The following is a 14,745-nucleotide window of genomic DNA, read 5'->3' as shown; positions in this document are numbered from 1 at the left end:
CTATTGTTATTGTTATTATTATAATCATCATTTCTTGCTCTTATCTCTATATCCAAGAGAGAGAGAGAGAGAGAGAGAGAGAGAAGACTACCACTACACTACATACCTTACTACTACATCATACTACCCCATATTCCCCTTTTTTTCAAATTCCTCCATGTATACCTTACCTCTTCCCTTTCCTTCTTTCTCTTCCCTTTCTGAAGGCGAGAAGAAGTAGGGTCAGGGCGGGTGAGGATACTGCTGCGTTGTCACAGTAGTAGTAGGCAGAAGCATGTGCTACTCTTCTTCTTCTTCTTCTGTCATGGCAATAGTGTCTTCTGCTTCTTCGGCGGCGGCGGAGGAAGAGGAGCTGGGGATCCTTCTTTCTTCATCTTCTCTCTCTTCCTCCTGTAACACTACTTCAGAACGTTCGACAGCCTGCCACGCGTGCTCTTTAGTCCACTTCCCCACGGGAATGGGAGGAGTCAGATCCGATACGCCATGGACTTTCCGCGCATGACTTTGTTCCTTCCGGTGCGCGAGCGCAACGGTAAGTTCGCGCAATTCGCAATCTTCTCGGGGGGTTTTCTCTACCATGAGCTCGAGCGCCACCATGAGGTTGCTGTTGCCCGTTTGCAAAGGCCAGCCACATGTGGGATCCAGATCGTAGAGGATGAATTCGATCGTGTAGCGTTTGACATATGTGAAGCTGTCGCGCAGAGCAGTCGTGATCCATGCCATATGCTCTCCAATCTCTTGCTCGATTTCGCAATCTGCCATCCACGGTCTCCTCGCTACCGTTGCCGCCCGGGGACCATGTATCTCTAATTCACCACAAAACGCACAGCCCGACAAGAGCTGAAAATGTGCGGCCTGGATCTGGGAGGGATACTGGGTAGCGTTCAGCTCCACAGAAGTTGGGATGCGATGGTAGGTATCGCTGAACGTCCAGGTCGCTCGGGTTCGGATGCGTGCGGCATACTTTTCGCTGAACTCGTGTGATACTAGCAAGAGATCGAGGCTTGGTCCCTCGCTCACACCAAGCACGACGCCTTGCTCGCTAGGATGAACAAGGGATATGCTTTCGCTGTTTCTCCGAGATCTGAACTCGACAGTCGGACATGGGCTGTGATCTGAGCCTAGAAGCTCGTAGATTTTGTCCCGCAGCTCATCCGGGAGACTCATGAATTGAGAGGGCGGAGGCCGGGGCGGGAATGGATGGAGGATGTCTGCATCGCTCAATAAGACGTGCTCGGGTTCAGAGGGACTCGGTCTGCCGTGGGGATGGGGAGCAGCAAGTGGTGACCGGACACAGTTCGCGAAAGCTCCGTCCTGCTCATTCGTGAGATTGCCCTCGGACATCTCCAGAAATCGATAGATTGCGTCGAGATCGTACGTTGCCATGATGCTGGATGAAAAGGTAAGGTATGAGGAGGACTCTTGAAGCATTTGTCGACGCGACAAATATTAAGTACCTGTGGCCAAGATGGCAGCTCGGTACGGAACCTTGGGTCTTGGTGAATGCAAAGGCCCACTTCAGACTTCAGCTCAGCCTGAGCCACTTGACTAAAGTCTCAAGGTCTATCGATGCCGATGAAAAGTTCGTACGGTGTACCTCGCAAATGCCGCACAGTCTCCGTGCTGCCAAAGGTATTGATTGTCTTTTCCTCGAATGCATCTGGCTCAAAAGCGACCTCTCTGTATGCACGAAACATGCGCCGCCAATAGCATGCCTCCGCGGCAGGTGTGGTATACCGCTCGCGAAACGTCTTGATGGAGTTCTGAATGATCCTCTGAGTGTGTTCTGGTCGTTCCAGATGGTATTTCACCTTCTCTTCCAGATCAGACCAGTCGCGCTTCACTTGAATGTAGTTCTGGTCCGGACCGGAAGGATTCAGCAGGTGATAGAAGGAGGTTGTAAACTCCAGCTCGTGTACGATGGCTACTGTGTCGCAGTTCAGCAGATACTTCAACCGACCGGACCAACTGTGTCCTTCCGTATACACCGCAAACAGATACCGACAAAAGTCGGCAATATCAAGCCAGCCTCCTTCCACATCTGCCCACTCCTTTCCCTTGCCAGTCTCGATCAACGCCTTTCTCACTTCAGGATTGATATGTCGGTTGCCCCTCCACACAATCTTCGGAATCTTCTCCTTCACAGCACTGTCGTGTGTCATCGCACGTCTCCTCGCATCCTCATACGCACTCCCCGTAGGTTTCCACGCCCAGAAATTGAAATCCGGCATCAACCACATCCGTTCATCCTTGTCACTCGCAATCCTCCGATCAAACGTCCACACCGCATGGCTATCCCCACGCTCATCCGGCAGATGCGCATAGTCATTTACAGCAATCGCAAATTCAATGTTGGGGACCTGTTCGCCTCGAGCCGTCGCTCCCAACAACGCACGATGGATCTGACTGAGTACGAAAATCGCCCGTCGCGCATCATGGCCGTCTCTAAAATGATGTATATCTCGTGTTTCTAAGATCCGCAGTTCGTTCTCATATATCAATACGCGTAAGCCTCCCTTGCCTGTCCAGGTGATGTTCACATCTTTCGCGCTGATGGAATGATTGCGAGTATGCTTCCAGTAGGTAGCACTTCTTTCGATTTCATGGTACAGTTTCGGAAACGCGACAGTGCATTGTTCGTATGTCAAGGCGGGATTTCGAGCATCCCGAGTAGAGTTGAAGGTCCATGGGGAAGAAGGAGGAGGAGGAGATGTGGTGTTGGTTGACGGCGGGGATGAGCTCGTATCGGTTTGCTTCCGTGGGTGTGAACCTGGCCATGCCCGTTCGGGTATTATAGCGTCTCGGTTTCCCAGTAGGAGAAATAGTTGAATAATCACGACAGCTGACAACAGAGCGACGGCAAAACGCGATTGAATCAACGACACTCCCTGCATGGTATCTGTATACGTTCCAGTGTTCCACACTGAGGAGAAGGAGAAGAGGCGTCGTGCTCCGGAGTGACTCCTAAATAACAGGCCGAACTCGTCACCTACTTGGCTTCTTGGCTATACGTTTGGGCTTGGTCTGCTTGGTGCGAGGCGCGCTAGACCTAGCGGCGCCTGCACAAACGGCGCCAGGCCGCGGTTTAGCGTCCTGATACTGGGCGCCCGTGACGAGAACAAAGCATTCCATTCTGATATGAGTGCAGCATTGTCAACGATAGAAGGAAAGACTCGCATCGACACGAGCGCCCAGGAGCAGGACCCCAAGGCTTATTTGTTGCCTGTGGCGAATAGGTAGGTGGTATATAGACAAGCAACTCGAACTTGTGTGTCAGGATATGTCGTTCATCGCTCTGCATTTCCAAGCAGCCTCGGTTCAACGAAGCCCTATCATGATCATCCGGTTGTTTGATGATCCTCACTTCGGTTTCCCTAACAGCAACATCCACCGGTCGGAATGAGAGAATGCCTCGTCCAGCAAGCGATCACACGTGACAGCAGGGTGATGGCCCCAGCAGGCATCTGATGTACACCCATGAAGAGCGCTTTCTTCATGTGCCGCAGTTTCAATAGGGGTCGCGTGAATAGGAGTGAGATGGGCGAGAGAGCCGCAAACACTCATGGGCCAGCTCTTTCGTTTGACTACAGAACAAGCTCAAGCGCATTAGACTCGAGGCTCGGGCTTCGATTGCTCGACAGGAGGGGGTATTTGCGCCTGCGCTTGTACGTCCAATGTGTCCAGCTCAGCATCGCTCTCAGTCTATTTCAATTTAGCTCCCTCCGAACTGCTGGGGCCTCAAAAGTGTCAACTTACTTGGTCTTTGGGCATATATGCCAGCTCTCCCGCATCTACGTCGGCGGACAGGTTGATCTCCTTATCAGACATGGCCTCATTTCGAGCGTTCTCCCAGGTATACCAGCGTTCGGTCAGAACGAACTTGATCCTCCCCATCGTCAGTCGGATCTGTTGCCCATGAAGTCAGCTCGGCCATGTTTCACACAGCATAGTTCATCATTTGGCATACCGTCTTCGTCCGCTCATCTGACTCGTATCGGCCGTACATATTACCAACGCGCTCACGCTCGATCTGGTATGTGAGCAGTCTGTTCCGCTCTTTGATACAGGCCCACCATAATTTGTGTAGACACTCCCAATCTTTATGCCTCAGCTCGCGAATTTCCCATGCTCGACCATGAGAGCCCAGTTCCTCGGGGTTGGCCATGGACTTTTGGTCGTGAGGAAAGAACTCCCATAGCCCGTGATCATCGTCCACCTGTACGGGTGCTATCCTTTCTCTGTCCACCGGCTTGGGCAATTCGAAAGGCTTGATGGAAACCCTTTGCTTCTTCAGGCCAGTCCTTCGCAGCGCGGACACACCGCGCGCTTTGTTGCCATCCTTGCGTGCGGAATTGGTATGGGTGGTGGAGAAGGAGGATGTTTGTGCTGCGGCAAAGGCTGGTGCGAGAAAGGTTGGCGGGATCGTGGCAGCGCAGGACCGCGGCGCATTGAAGACACCGCTAAGCAGTGTTTTGCACGTGCAATGCATGGTCGCGGCGAGCTTGTCGGCGAGTACCTGTGGAGATGTGTAGGGACGACGGGGTGAAGATGGCTGTGATCATGTTCATGGGGGACAAATGCTCTGAGCGGAGCTCTCGGGAGTCCGCTCCCGTCTCCGCAACTCCACTCCCGACTTTCTTCACTACCTTACCTTACCTTACCTCCTACTTCCTGCATGTATCCTACAATACCCAAAACTTCCCTTCGCATATTGTTCAGGATATGCATCACCACATTTGAGCCCACGCACAGCCAAACATGCCCATTCTTGCGACAGCTTGCCAGGACTACACTACGAATTGCTCCATTCGGCGAATATCCAAATGACCGTCCTTGGCGATGTTTCCCAGCCTGCTATGAGGTACCTACTGGATGGACTGTTACTATGGCATATGGCACGGTATCGCCAGGTCTTGCTCGAGTTCCGTCGGCAGTGAGTAGGTGACACTGTCGATATAGACTCGTATCGAGCACAGCCAGCACCTCACTCGCGAGCCCCGTGCTTGCACAGTGCCACAGTGGCGTAAACCCATCAGCCATGGACATTGCTCACAAAGCAAGCAAAGCCTCCAGCTAGATACGGAGGTACTGTAGGTTTCATTCGCAGGCAACGAATGTGACCACTTCCAACCTGTGGCCTGCTTACTTTCCTTGTCCACGGCAGCACAACAGTTGAAAAAAGTAGCATGCGACACCCCATAATTCAAGCCTGACCTTCCATCAGCTGACGGGGGACATCTATGATCTATTTCCCCGACGCCTGCTCTGCTCTCACCTACGGCCGGCCCTACGCCTGGACAGCCTTTTGGCACATCCCAAATGCCAGCAAAGACGAAAGACGGCAGATAGCGAACTCGTCATGCTGTCCAATCAGAATGTGCCATTCTTCCTTGCCGCGCCTCCCGCCTAGCTCTGGACTACCACTCGGATGTGGGCGTGGGCCGCATGGGCAGGGCAGAGCACGTAACCTAAAGCGCTATGGTAGGCTAGCTTCCCCGATGATCGATAAGCGCCTCGCAACTCCTACGGGCTCGTTCGTCGACTTTTGATTAAATCAATACAAGCTCTCCACCGGGAGTGACAACGTGGCTCGCGTGCGATAGGATATCCTCCGCCGTCATTCGACTCGTACGCTCTCATTTTCCACTGCCGTACTCGCCCAACAGACCCACCGCCTCCCTTGCAACTTTTGCTGCTGACGACTTGAACGACCCGACCGACGAAAGGTGTGTCGCTCATAGGGTTTAGCGCGTCCGGAATGTGCCTGGCGATAGCCGCCTACCGCCTTCTGTAGGAGCCACTGCAAGTGTTACTATTTGAGCCAACCACATGTGAATCTGCCGAAGCAAAAGCCGAGCATCCGTTAACCGACCCAAAAAGTATAATAGACTAATGGGCCATAGGTTGTATTCCATCGCCAGATCGAGGATGACATCGCCAGATCGTACCAAATCCTTGCAAACTCTCATCACGGCGCCGAATTCTTTTTCTGTTTTTTCTCTAGGCATCCATAGATAGATAAGAAATGCATCTTTCCACCGACACATCCGAGGCGGAGACTGTGCCAGCTCATCAGCGACAATGAGTGTACAGCTACCGGTAGTAGTGCCTTACCGTATTGATGAAGCATTTCCGCTTCTATTGCGATAGGATACCTATCATTTCTAGACAGAAGACCGTTTCAATGCTCCTATCCGCTTTTCTTCTCTCGGCAGGTAGGTATTCCTCTCCAAAAATGAAAATAGAATGAAGTAAAAAGCAATAATAACCTTGTTCATCCTCGTATAGCCTTGTACAAAAGAAGCATCTCGCATTTTCGTATTCACCCTCACTCACTCTCTCTCTCGTCTTGCATAACCACCACCACCGGTACCGAGAAGAAGTACCCTAGTGTATCTCGATTCTCGACAAAGTAGGTTAAACAGTACATATACCTCTCCCCCCTACCCTACATGTACCTTTCGATAAATCCCCCAAGTCACGTCACGTCATGTCAAAAAAGAGGTTGGTTCTAGAACATCATTCCTCCTACCTGACCTGTAACCTACCTGACCTGTACCTTACCTGTACGACTAGGTTTGATATACTGTAGACACATGTCGAATATGTACAATGTATATGTCTAACTAGGTAGCGGGGCAGAGGGGGGGAAATTCGGGCTTGTCATCAACCACAAATTCTAGCTTTAGGGCTTACTTTTCATTCCCTTCTAGCCCGGTTCTGTTGCATCCCAATTGAAAAAGAAAAAGAAAAAAATGTCTCGGAACGAGCGAGGGAAAGACTCTCTTGGAGGTAGGTAGGTAGGTAGGTAGGTAAGGTATGCGGAGGTATCTGTCTATCCAACTAAAATACAAAACAAAACAAAACGAAACAAACAAACAGGAAGGAAAAATAACAATTTCATTAAAAAAAAAAAGACGTGCAGTAAACACCCCTATCCATCTTTACACTTTATTTTACCAAATTTCTTTTTTCCATTTCTTTTCCATGTCTTTTGAATTCAATTATCCAAAACCTACCCTACCTTCTCTACCTTGCCTACCTTCCCTACCTTGCCTACCTTCCCTTCCCTACCTAGTAACCTGAGACCTAACCTGACCTAACCTGACCTGACCTCACGACATACATACATGACCTGACAACATGCAAAGGTGGTGACATTCTTGCATATGCAAATGCACGCAAGGTGTGTGGAAAAAACAAGAAAAATTGAAGAAAAAGAAGAAATGGATCCTTGAAGAAAGAAGGAAATCATGGAATAGAAAAAAAAGGAGCATCAGCAGGTGATTTTCGGTTCGGGGTTTCGGAGACTTGTCCGCCTCCGCATCCGCCTCCGACTCCGCCTCCGACACTTGCTTGACGCTGACACTGATAATGCCCTCTTTTAATTTTTCCGCCAGAGTGGGTGGGAGGATGAAGTTACATGTACATGAATGTACCTCAGGTACCTACATATACCAACTGACTTTCTATACAACTGACTTTCTTGTGACGAGTCGTTGCTCGCAGTGTTGATTTGATGGATCGATAATCGATTGATGGATTCATCCATTCCAAGGCACGTGCCGTAGGTACCTACCTATCAGCGGCATTTGATCCATGACTCCTTACCCCTCCTCATCCCCCTCCTCCTCATTCTTGACTCCTTTTCCTCGATACACTCTCCTCCTCCTCCTCCGCCTCCGCCTCCTGCTCCTCATCTTCCTCAAGGAGACGAGAAATGTGGTCCACGCGCCACCTAGCCACCTCCATCCATCATCCGCCTTCCCAATCCTCATCATATCATCCTTCTATTCCAACCTTCGAGCTGTCGCTCAGTTAGGTAGTCAGATAGTCAGTCAATGAGTCAGTTAGAATCCTCCAATCTTCATTTTCCTGTCAACAGAATGATCCCAAATCTTCGTTCTCTTACCGAGTCCAAATCTCACAATCTTTTCCGAAAGAAAAATAAAAAAGGAGCACAACAGGCAGATTTCCGTTCATGTTTCAAATTATTATTCTAGTCCTTCTTTCTTTCTTTCCTCGTCTCTCCTGCCTTCCTTCCTGCCTCCTTGCCTTGAAATGCCCCCCAAAGCCTACTGCAGACGGATATATTGCCCTGGTGGGAAAAATCTATTGCAAGCGAAACACGGTGGTGAGGACGGTGGTGGTGGTAGTAATGGTGGGGGTGGTGGTGGCGGCGGCGGCAGTGGTGGTGATGGTGGTGGTGGTGGTGGTGGTGGTGGTGGTGGTGATGGGTCTTGGTCGTCTCGCATCGCGTCGTATCGCATTGTATCGTGTCGTATCCAACCAGACAGCCAGGCCAAACAAACCAAGCAAGGCGCCTATTTTTCAGGACCCCTGAGGTCGGCCCTGCTGCTCTTGTTGCTGCTACTGTTGCTGGTGGTGGAAGCCATAACGGCCTCGAGCACCACCAGGACGAGACGGGCCAGCTTGTGGCGGCGGCGACAACGAGGACGACGACCGGACGTTGCTCTGCTCGAGCACTTGCGGGTCGATGTTGTCGAAGTGTTGTGGCTCTGGTGGCCAACCGGAGCCACTTGCTTCTCCCCATGCACCCGCGCCGCCCGGTGGCTGGTACTCCCACAGAGCTTGAGACTCTTCCAGGGTCATTGGAACGTCTGGAACGTCGGCGTTCTCTATTGAAGGTGGTGGTTGGTAACTCCACTGCGCCTGAGCCTCTGGCTGCGCTGTCGTCATTGCGTGAGCACCAGGGAGCGGCGCTGGTGCGGCCAACTGCTGGGTGGTGGCATTCTCTGCTGTGGATGCCGCCTGGCCTATATAGAACGGCTGGCCACCTGTACGCTCTGTGTTCATGAGGTTGAGGAGCCGTGATCTCTGCAGTGTGAGCATGGGGTCTTCGTCGCCATCTTCCGTCTGGGCCGCTCCGTCGGTGGTCTCCCTGGGCTCTCGGGGCTCTCTCGGTGGCGGGAATCGATCCTTGATGCGCCGGTACTCGTCCTCGAACGCGGACCCGACTCGTAGACGAGCAAGTGACTCTGCCGCTTCGTGGTCCGGCGCCATAATCATGTACCTCAAGAGGCCCTTGCATTGATCGAGCTGCAGTGTGCGCTCCGCAAGTTCATCCTTCTGATATTGACGCTTTGTCATGCCTTCGGCGACGTCAAACTCGCATGGCACATCCCTTTGCTCGCAACGCTGGCATCTAGGATGTTCACCCGTGCACTGTGCAGGATGGGAGGTCAGCGCCGTCCATTAGAATGATAGCTCGTAGTCGTGAGACGAGGGACGCCGAACCTTCACTTTCGAATTTCTGCAATTGATGCATGCGCTTGGTACTTGGATGCGTTTCTCCTTGTGGGCCTTGCCCTTCCCTTCTCCCATCTTGGACATTAGCGTGGCGGCGGGCGTGTATAGCTGACCATCCAGGCTGACTCTGCCGCTGCAAGGGGTTGTTTGTTTCGTACAGCCAAGCAAGGGATTGTTGTGGCACCAGCGGCGATGAGTAGAGGTCGTTCTGCGGATGGTGAGGGACTGGGTGTTGTTGTCACGCAACGAGTGGATCAGTAGCTAGCTGGTCGAGTGGTGTTGGTGCCTTGCCGCGCTGCTTCGGCAGAGAGGTCGTTGTTGTTGTTGTTGTTATTGCTGTCGTCGTCGTCGTTGTCGTTGCTGTGACAGACAGTGACTGGAAGAGGTTCCGAAGGTCTGGGAGCACTGCTCCGGAGCAAACTGTTCTGCCCAGTGGTGGGTAATGTAGTACAGCACACGTCTGTACTTTACCTACCGCACAGCTAAAGCTAGGTCGCTTCTACCGGTGTGACAGAGAGATGCCGTAGTTCGGCCATCATCCAGCGTCACGGTGACAGTAGGAGGAAGTAGTGAGCAAAGAAATCAGTTACTGGATCGTGCTGTCTGGCTGTTAAGTTGCCACTGGGGAGGCACAGCAGCACTCACTTGTTGTCGTTGATGAGCGCTAGGTGGGTTAGGCCTACAACGAACGAATCCTTCGACCGGGAGGCATCACGATCACCAAGCTCTCCCGTGACCACGGTCACCAATTCGCGCGCGGTGCGTGCGATTGGAGAGAAATGTCCACATGGCGTCCGAGTGGTGGCCTGCCGATGCGCGGATCACTGGCAGAGGGCAGACGGCCGAGCTCCATTGCTTCGAAAGTTATGTCGCGCGCCCAAGCAAGCGTGCAAACAAGCTATGCAGGTGCCGGGGCTGGGGCTGGGAACCAAACCCAGACTAATGACAGAGCAGCAGCGGCCGTTCATCTGACGGTGTCCTCGATCGGATCTGCGATGAGCCTCGAAGGACTCTGCACTCTGCAGCACTGCAGCCCCTTCCGACAGCCTGACCAGCCCAGTCGACCCTCCCGACGCCATGATCCAGTTCATCGTCGTGGCCCAGTATCGATTATCGAAGACCATCGAAAGGACCGGCAACCCGCTTCCACGCCGCCATGCCCTTGCTCCACCCTGCCTGCTAGACTCGTGCGCCGCGGCACCGGGCATCAGTCAACACCCACTGATATGAAGACAGATGTGTGGCGCATCACTGGCACGTCCTTGCTCCGCCACCGTCTTGGGTTACAGTTGATTTCACGGCAGCAGAGCTACAGACTAGGAGCGGCCTACTACACGCATACCAGGTCCGTACGATCGACGCCCAGACTTGCCTCTACGGTTCGGACATTGCCCCGAAAATCCTACACCACCTCCAGACGTCGCCCATGCGACTCTGTGAGACTCCCAAAGCGCCTGACCAAGAGCCCGAGAGACCTCCATGTCTGACGCTTGCATGGTCACCATCTGCTCGATCACAAAGTCCCGCGACTGGACCGGCGAGGCCACGACAGGCGAGTCAAGAATCGAGCCAGAGACTGATCGGCACGCGCTAGGACAGCACAGGAGCATCAGATGCCTCGAAAGACAGGTGGGAGAGAGCTCAAGAGATTGTCCCAGCGGCCATTGACGAGTTCTGCTTTGCGGTGAAGAGGCGGTGGCTATATATATAAACGTGTGGCTGAACTGGCGACCAGTCCATCGGTGATGACGAGTCTCGCTGAGCCGTCCATGAAAAAAATCGGTATACTACTTGACCCAGGATGGGCAGGCAGGCCACTGCTCCTTGCTTTCCGCGCTCAACAGTTCTGCCCGCGGAATTTCCTTTGGGATGCATGCTTGTTCGCGGCCACAAGTCTCGGTGTACGCGCGCAGTGACGGGGAACTGCATCTGCCAGGTTGAGGCAGCCTTGATGCACCCAGGCAGTGTTGCATATGCCGTCAAGATCGCCAGAACAGTCGGGGATCGGGAGGCGCTCGTTTGGGAGATTTGTGGGGCAGTACAAGTACATGTAAAGAGTGGGCACAGAAGGCACGCACAAGTATATGTTATTGGCAAGCAGTCGCATATTCGCAGCGCATAAGTCCAGAGTCGCAGGACTATCCGACTTGTCGCCAGATTATGGAAGGCCAGGCATAGGCATACCAGCCGCTCCATTCCCACTTCGCATGATGACGACCCGGTCGCCATCGACGACCATGACGAGGATGTGTGCATGCATCGAACTGAATGCTCCTCGCACGCCGTACGAGCCGTAAAGATGCAAATACTCCATGCTTCGACACGTCGTCGTCGCGGGACCAGCAGCATATGGCGGTCTCGACCAAAGCTGCGACTTTTTCACTCGAGCCATTGCTTGTTGGATCCCCGGAAGCAGGACTCTTCGAATATTTGCAGCAGCAGCAGACAGTGCTGTCCCATGTATGGCGTTTGGCTTGTGCGATCAACATTCGCCTTGAAAGGATTCGTCGTGGAGGTCGTGTTCATGTAAGATTAAAGCTGCTCCACAGCCGCATTGGCGAACAGGGTCCATTCAGTGGCGGGGCGGACCACGCTGTGACAGGACTGACTTACGACTTCGGGAGGGACAGGTATGCGCCACATGACATGAAGTCTGGCTGGTCCTCACGGCGGTACAGTGCTTGACATGGCCTGGATATGGTCTGGACATGGATCCGACGGCCCAGCAAGTGGTCGAAAGTGTGGTCCATGAGGGAAAACCATCTCGAACTGTTTTGCCGACGCATTGCATGCAACATTCCCCAACAGGCCTGTGCACCTTGTCCCGACTAAGCAGGATAGACTCTCTCAGAGATTCCGAACCATTCACCTCGCTCGCGGCACGACAGAGAAGTTCTTGAACGGTGGCTGTATCAGCAGGCTGCTTGCACACTGCTGAGCACCAGACCGAAATAGTGCATACATGTGCAGCCCCGCCGAAGCTGCTGTTTAGTTGGACTATCTACCTAGGTAGATTCCTTCTTCCTTTTCCAGATTGAATGGCGGGAGCGATTTGCTGTCGCTGGGGCCAACCAGAGGAAGGAGCCACCTCCAGGTGCACTGGTATCTCCGAGACTGCGAGAGCAGAACTTCGCTGAATGTCCTAGTTGCCAGGCAGACCATGCATGGAAAAGGTACGACTTTAGCGCGTGATGTTCGTCCCGGCTTGTTACTCCCAGGCTAGGTCGGTGGTCCTCGTGTAGCGGGCGAGCGGACGGACGAGTGAGTGCTGGATGGTCGGCAGCACGACAACGCAGTCGATGGCCAGCCATGGTGGTCGACAAGGGCAGTGGCAGTGGCAGTGGCAGTGGCAGTGGCAGTGGCAGAGGACATGGTCCCTCGTGCGTGGTCTCGCCGGCGTCTCAGCGATGCCCGTCTCATGCTGTGTTGTCTCGTGTCGTGCTCGTGTGGTGGGAGGGTGCCCGTCACGGCGTCGTGGTAGTGGTTGGTGGTGGTGGTGGTGGAGGTGGTGATGATGGTGGTGGTGGAATATACGGTCGGTAAGTAGTCCCAGGTGGAGGAACAAACGGACAGGTGAGGTCCATATCAGGCAGGAGTAAGGTACCTTAAGCTACCTAACCTGAGCGTACGGGATGGGGATGCCTTCTTGCCTCGCATGCGGTTGTCGCACACGGCGCTGACACCGGTAGCGCCTTCTAGATGGAAGCTCTCGTCGGCTACACGCACCCGTACTCGTACCCAGACGGCAGCCAGCCTGATTTTTGGGAGCCGACATCCCCTTGGCAAATGGATATGGCCCTATCATCCCGGCTAATTGTGGTTCTGCTAAGAGTCAGGTAGGTAAGGCAGCTCTACTACCTTATCCACATCGATGGAGTCACGCCCGGCTACCGACGGACGGCCACGCACCGCCTGCAAACGCTATCTTCGACACCGCACGCACCCTGCTCATCATGATGGACCTGTACCCGCCCTGACGGCCTGCCATATGCACATCAAGCCCGCCAGCCATGCATCAATGCATCAAGGCAGGACGCATGCGGGACTGACTTGACAGACGCCCCCCCTCGTCCCCTCTCGCTACCACCGCTGGGCAACGCCAGACCACGAACAGCATCGCCGCTCTTGATCGTCCCCGAGCCGTCCAGAGCAGCACATGGAGCAGGCTATCAACGGAGACGATTGCCGTCAACAGCCCGAGTAGACGCTCAGGGGAAGTGAGATTGTCCACAGAGACGAGCCTGCGCACAGTGTCGACCTTCGGACGAGCTCGTCCGGCTGGCTTGCACTTGACAGAGCGTCACGTTCATCCATGGCATTATGGGTGGCTTGCGCGCGCGCGAGCGCGTTATGTATCAGTGCGAAGCGCTTGGAGCACTGACCTGGGGAACGTAGCACGACACACGACCGCTACTGGGCAACGCCAGGCCGCCAAAATCCTCCGAGCACTTCCGGGTCATGCGTATGAGCGACCGCTCCGCGTGGCCTAGTGATAGGGAGATGACAATCTGTGCGCGGTGTCAGAGTATGTGGAGATACCAAGGAGCCTAGGGCGGGACTTGCTGCGCGCAGCGACCGCATGAATGCCGCTGGGGGTACTCTTAGACAGCACACGGCCAGCGCTCTCGAAATGGCACGACCTCGATCTTAGTGTCTGTAGCTACTGCAATGCCTCGCGGGCTCCCAGCGGGGCTTGCAGGAGCAGGCACGGGACGAGTCCTCGGCGTACACAACGCTCTGGCACGCGCTCGAAGTGCTCGTGCCTTTCGGCCATCACCTCTATGCCACGGGATAAGTCGAAGCGGTATGGCGACCCTTGAAGGAGTACACACACAGGTAGGACGTTGTTGTCAGGGGGCGGCAGGGAACGAGACACACTGCTGCTGGACGCTATGTTGTCGTTGGATGATGGTAAAGATGATTTGGGAAAGTCTTGCTCATCACGAGACGACATGGAATGCTTCACACTAACAAGAGACGTGCGCCTGTGGTATGTGTGGTATGTAGGTAGTGCTGCAAGCCTGCAACATCGCCGGTAAAGCTTTCTCCATCTGCCTGCGCGCTTAGATGGTTGTACCACCGTACCTCCCACGTTCTCAGAAATCTGTTGTGACACAATTCTCCCCCAAGCGAACATGGAGGCTCCATTCTGAAAATGTGAGGAAAAATAAGGTCATTGTCGCAAAATTTGTGCTTTCTACCTACCTACCTACCTACCTGAACTTACTACTGAATACGAGAAATAGACTGAAAGAAGAAGAAGAAGCAAGAGGAGGTCCATCCACAATGCCATATATGCCATGCCATTATGTACGTACCTAGGTAGTATGTATCTTAGTTGCGAAAGGGAAAAAAAGTCATGATAGTGACCAACCACATGCATACATTACCTAGATTCCTGCACATCCATGCATACAGGTACCTTGAGGTAAGACAAGCCAGGTCAGTCAGATAGGTAGGTACCTAAAGCCTACA

The 14,745-nt window shown here is 53.5% G+C and overlaps 6 protein-coding genes across 6 annotated transcripts; 1 reads left to right on the top strand and 5 right to left on the bottom strand.

Annotated features, from left to right (window-relative positions):
* Positions 1–248: 248 nt before the first annotated feature.
* Positions 249–2,900, bottom strand: SEPMUDRAFT_150863 (uncharacterized protein). Its single transcript, XM_016906443.1, has one exon. The coding sequence runs from the start codon at positions 2,892–2,894 to the stop codon at positions 1,557–1,559; it is 1,338 nt and encodes a 445-aa protein (XP_016759030.1). The 5' UTR covers positions 2,895–2,900; the 3' UTR covers positions 249–1,556.
* An 847-nt stretch (positions 2,901–3,747) lies between these two features.
* SEPMUDRAFT_48990 (MRP-L47-domain-containing protein) lies at positions 3,748–4,489 on the bottom strand (the record flags this gene model as incomplete). The annotated part of the gene is made up of 2 exons (XM_016909091.1): positions 3,748–3,906; positions 3,968–4,489. The coding sequence occupies 2 exons, from the start codon at positions 4,487–4,489 to the stop codon at positions 3,748–3,750; spliced, it is 681 nt and encodes a 226-aa protein (XP_016759029.1).
* A 4,469-nt stretch (positions 4,490–8,958) lies between these two features.
* Positions 8,959–9,345, bottom strand: SEPMUDRAFT_48992 (uncharacterized protein; the record flags this gene model as incomplete). The annotated part of the gene is made up of 2 exons (XM_016909092.1): positions 8,959–9,186; positions 9,259–9,345. Coding segments are annotated over 2 exons (315 nt in total), but the record flags the coding sequence as incomplete, so codon positions are not given.
* Positions 9,346–10,049: 704 nt separating this feature from the next.
* Positions 10,050–10,864, top strand: SEPMUDRAFT_119418 (uncharacterized protein; the record flags this gene model as incomplete). Its single annotated transcript, XM_016901506.1, has 2 exons — positions 10,050–10,619; positions 10,688–10,864. 2 exons carry the CDS (start codon positions 10,050–10,052, stop codon positions 10,862–10,864), a joined length of 747 nt encoding a protein of 248 aa, XP_016759027.1.
* On the bottom strand, positions 10,677–14,570 carry SEPMUDRAFT_150859 (uncharacterized protein). The gene has a single exon (XM_016906442.1). It carries the CDS (start codon positions 11,617–11,619, stop codon positions 10,912–10,914), a length of 708 nt encoding a protein of 235 aa, XP_016759026.1. The 5' UTR covers positions 11,620–14,570; the 3' UTR covers positions 10,677–10,911.
* On the bottom strand, positions 11,429–14,570 carry SEPMUDRAFT_135146 (uncharacterized protein). The gene is made up of 2 exons (XM_016902684.1): positions 11,884–14,570; positions 11,429–11,690 (listed from the first exon to the last, which is right to left on the bottom strand). The coding sequence occupies exon 1, from the start codon at positions 14,405–14,407 to the stop codon at positions 13,931–13,933; it is 477 nt and encodes a 158-aa protein (XP_016759025.1). The 5' UTR covers positions 14,408–14,570; the 3' UTR covers positions 11,429–11,690; positions 11,884–13,930.
* Positions 14,571–14,745: the final 175 nt, after the last annotated feature.

Source organism: Sphaerulina musiva (genome assembly GCF_000320565.1).
Source record: "Sphaerulina musiva SO2202 unplaced genomic scaffold SEPMUscaffold_8, whole genome shotgun sequence".
NCBI classification, from domain to species: domain Eukaryota; kingdom Fungi; phylum Ascomycota; class Dothideomycetes; order Mycosphaerellales; family Mycosphaerellaceae; genus Sphaerulina; species Sphaerulina musiva.
This window is presented reverse-complemented; position numbering and strand designations above follow the sequence as displayed.

Bases quoted from the DNA above. Each gene is read 5' to 3' on its own strand.
- SEPMUDRAFT_135146 (XM_016902684.1), bottom strand. From the start codon at position 14,407: ATGTTCGCTTGGGGGAGAATTGTGTCACAACAGATTTCTGAGAACGTG.
- SEPMUDRAFT_150859 (XM_016906442.1), bottom strand. From the start codon at position 11,619: ATGCTGCTGGTCCCGCGACGACGACGTGTCGAAGCATGGAGTATTTGC.
- SEPMUDRAFT_150863 (XM_016906443.1), bottom strand. From the start codon at position 2,894: ATGCAGGGAGTGTCGTTGATTCAATCGCGTTTTGCCGTCGCTCTGTTG.